At 37.0% G+C, this 3,251-nt stretch overlaps 1 protein-coding gene across 9 annotated transcripts in view; it reads right to left on the bottom strand.

Moving 5' to 3' along the window:
* Window positions 1–3,251, bottom strand: part of MCTP1 (multiple C2 and transmembrane domain containing 1) — a 273,863-nt gene that overhangs the window by 5,521 nt on the left and 265,091 nt on the right. For 7 of the 9 annotated variants that reach the window (XM_084833774.1, XM_084833776.1, XM_084833775.1 and 4 more), the window contains 3 exons: window positions 3,136–3,245; window positions 2,232–2,341; window positions 398–495 (listed from right to left, as the gene is read on the bottom strand). In XM_084833774.1, coding sequence (XP_084689900.1) covers window positions 398–495; window positions 2,232–2,341; window positions 3,136–3,245 — 318 coding nt within the window. Of the gene's footprint in view, window positions 1–397; window positions 496–2,231; window positions 2,342–3,135; window positions 3,246–3,251 lie in introns of those variants that run through there. The other 2 variants (XR_014787671.1, XR_014787672.1) reach the window with 2 other exon arrangements.

Raw genomic sequence — 3,251 nt, forward strand, 5'->3', positions numbered from 1 at the left:
TTTTTTTTTACTTTCCCCTCTAAACAGCAGATCCCTGTGCCATATCACAAAATGCTTTTGAAAGACCTATCTCAGTTTCAAAAGCATTTTGCCATGTGGCCTGGGGAGATGCTGTCCAAAGAACACAGGCTATTTGATATGTGGAACTAGCTATGCAGTTCTTTGGAACCTAGACACTCTTCTCCTTTGCACTCTTGAGATGCAAAGATTAATTTGAACTGCAGTATGACAGAGTAATATAAAAAAGTTATCTTTTTTCAAATATATGAATTTTTTGTGTCATGTGAAAGAATGAAAAAATTTGTAACATTTGAAAAAACATTTTAAAACTAACTATAAAATTAACACTGCCTGGAAATGGTATGTAATGAGTTTTAAATCAAAGACATATACACACCACTTGCACATCTGAAGGAACTCTGGAAAGGAAATCAAGTAGTTCATTGTTATCGATTGCATATGGACTTCGGAGCTTCTTTGTAAATTTATTGATACCTAAATAAAACAATAGTTCATGTTAATACATTCTGAAGCTTTAATGTCAATGTAAGATCCTTAGAATAGACACAAAGGATTGGCTGTAAACTCATTCTTGACTAGTACCCCTGTTACTCACCCTTCTTTACATTTTCTTCCTGGACCATAGGGGATTTTGATTTTGCCTTACAATCCCCATCAGAAACCAAAGTAATTATTTTACTAACTAAAAGCTCTTCTAAAGTTCAGAAACTTCAGTTAATTCAAAGTAGAGCTGCAAGGTACTAACTAGCACTGGTTGATACAATCATGTGATGTCATTTTCAGTCAAGGGAGGAAGGAAGAATCCTTCTAACACTGGAATGTATGTCCTAGGAAAGAGAGGAGCGTTTGTCAAGCCCTTCAGTTCTGAAAAGCTGCTAGTCTATTCTTCTCTATGTTCTGCTAGACTATTTATATCACTGTTCCATGGTGGAATTGTATTAGCTACTGACAAGGGCTGTTAAGCCTACCATGGTTCTTAATAGCCAACACCACAACTTGATCACTTGCTACATAACTGCATCTCTCCTTGGAACAGTGCATAAGCTCTCAAATAGATGTTTCCTGACTATTTGCAGCTGAGGTCTTGGTAGCCATTTTAAACAAACAAAGTCAACAAAGCTTTCAAAATTATCCAATAGAATGTTTGTGCATACTGCCAGGCTGGCCTTATCATTAGGCAGAGTGAGGCAGCTGCCTCAGGCAGGAGATACTGGAGGTTAGGGAGCAGTGATGAGGAGTTACTGGATCCAGTTAGTGGATGGAGATATGTAAGTCAATGAGCCTCCTCTGTGCTCCCTAAGCCATCCTGCTGCCTCCTGAGGATCCTGTCCCATCAATAGTGTTAAAATAAGATTTAACTACTGGTTTGGTCATTTCTAAATGTGGAATGTATGGTACCATCTTCTCCTTCACTTCAGGGGAGCAAAACATCTTGGGCCAGCCTTCATTTTCCACCAGTAATTTTTACAAGTTTGGTGTTCGGTAACTTTTTTAAATCAGTAGAAAGAAACCAATTTATGTGGAGGCTGTGATTACAAAAAATTTGTATTTAACTATTCATTTCTGTGATCTGAGAGATACTTCATGAGAGATATTTTGTACTCAAGTACAATAAAAGCTATAAAATACACTCACTACGCACCTTCACTACTTAATCTAATCAGTACTTCACCACTACTGGTTAATCTAAAACCAACCTATAAACTTATACACCAACACACAAGCAAAAAAATTTTGTAGCTCCTGGTGCAATATACATGTGAGTTTTTCCTATGTGTTTAAAAGGTGACCTCTCATTGCTGGTTTGTAGAAACTGAAACTGCCTCTCTGTATTTCCATTTGATAAAGGACTAAAAAAGCATATTGTCCTAACCATGCTATATAAATTGAAATGCTACTGTTTTTATATAAGTGGTGAAAATAAATCAGAGTAATATCTAGACAAAGCTACAGTTTGATATATGAAGAGTCCTCATGGATACATGTTTATAGTATGATGAAGTCTAAAATGCCAGACAAGAAAAATGCATTTTGCAGGTGGGTCTAAATCTTTACACAGTTGTGATTTCTAACTAACCTGTCTGTTTCCATCATGTAGTAGCCTCATGATCATAAATACAGAAAACTACAGACAATATAACTCATCCCTTAAAAACAGTTTGCTGTATGTGGCACAGACAGCTTTGGAGGGGAAAAAAGGCTTTACTTACCCCAGACAAGGACAATGTATCTCAGTGGAATGAAATACAGGATGACTGTGAACACACAGAGGGCAACAATGGCCAGCCAGCTTAAGAATGGAACAGTCCAGCTGAATGTACTGAATGAAAAATTAACAGAAGTCAGAAATATAACAACTTCACAGAACAGAATTAATAAATGAACAGGCACCAGCTAGGCAGAATATAGATCTATAAGTGGAACAAAATTAATCTTCAGTGAGAGAACCAAAGTGTTTATGAATGCATGGATACAGAATATGATGTAAACCCACTCCCTACAAAATGACCAGTGAATCTTAAACTTTACTGCATCTTTGAAAGTCACAGCAATTGTTCTTCATGCAAACCTTTAAAGAATTTCAATGCTTTCTCCACACCCCTTTGCCAGTATTGCCCTTCTTTCAAAATTGCTTTCAAGGTAAGTTCACAAATCCTTGTCATGCCTTCAACATGAGGTCCAAGCAGTCTTCCCTAAGGTTATCTAACTAAGGTCTTCCTGAACAGAGGCTTCAGAAAGAGTTGCCTTCCAAACTGATGTGTTGTAAAAGCCTTCTTACTGTCTGGAAGGATAATATAGAGTATTAGCTACCCCCAGGAGAGCCCAGAGCAATTTGATCATCTGAATGGGTTTCTCAGTCGAGAATAATTCAATATTATTTTTCCTTCAGAAATGTGCTGCTATTTTTGTTCTAGATCAGATATCTTTCTAAAGTCCTGATGAAAATGACAGTACATTCATGTCAGCAATGGTAAAATAAGTATGATGCAATTTTTGTAGTACATACATCATAACAAGATTTTGTCCTTCATCCAAAGTATGTAACATTTTGCAGCTTGACTGGGGAAAGACACACATCTGAAAGCAACTCAGCACCAATGTACCAACACTCACTTCTTTATCCTTTCTCCAAAGGAAGCCACTTCATCAAGGATGTTCTGGACACTGACACACACTTCCTGGATGGCATAAAGCTTATTTATAAATCCTTTCTTTTCACTGTCCTGAGG

The sequence above is a fragment of the Heloderma suspectum genome, chromosome 2 (genome assembly GCF_057233095.1).
Source record: "Heloderma suspectum isolate Gila_16-S chromosome 2, 16-S_ref, whole genome shotgun sequence".
Classification (NCBI taxonomy): Eukaryota; Metazoa; Chordata; class Lepidosauria; order Squamata; family Helodermatidae; genus Heloderma; species Heloderma suspectum.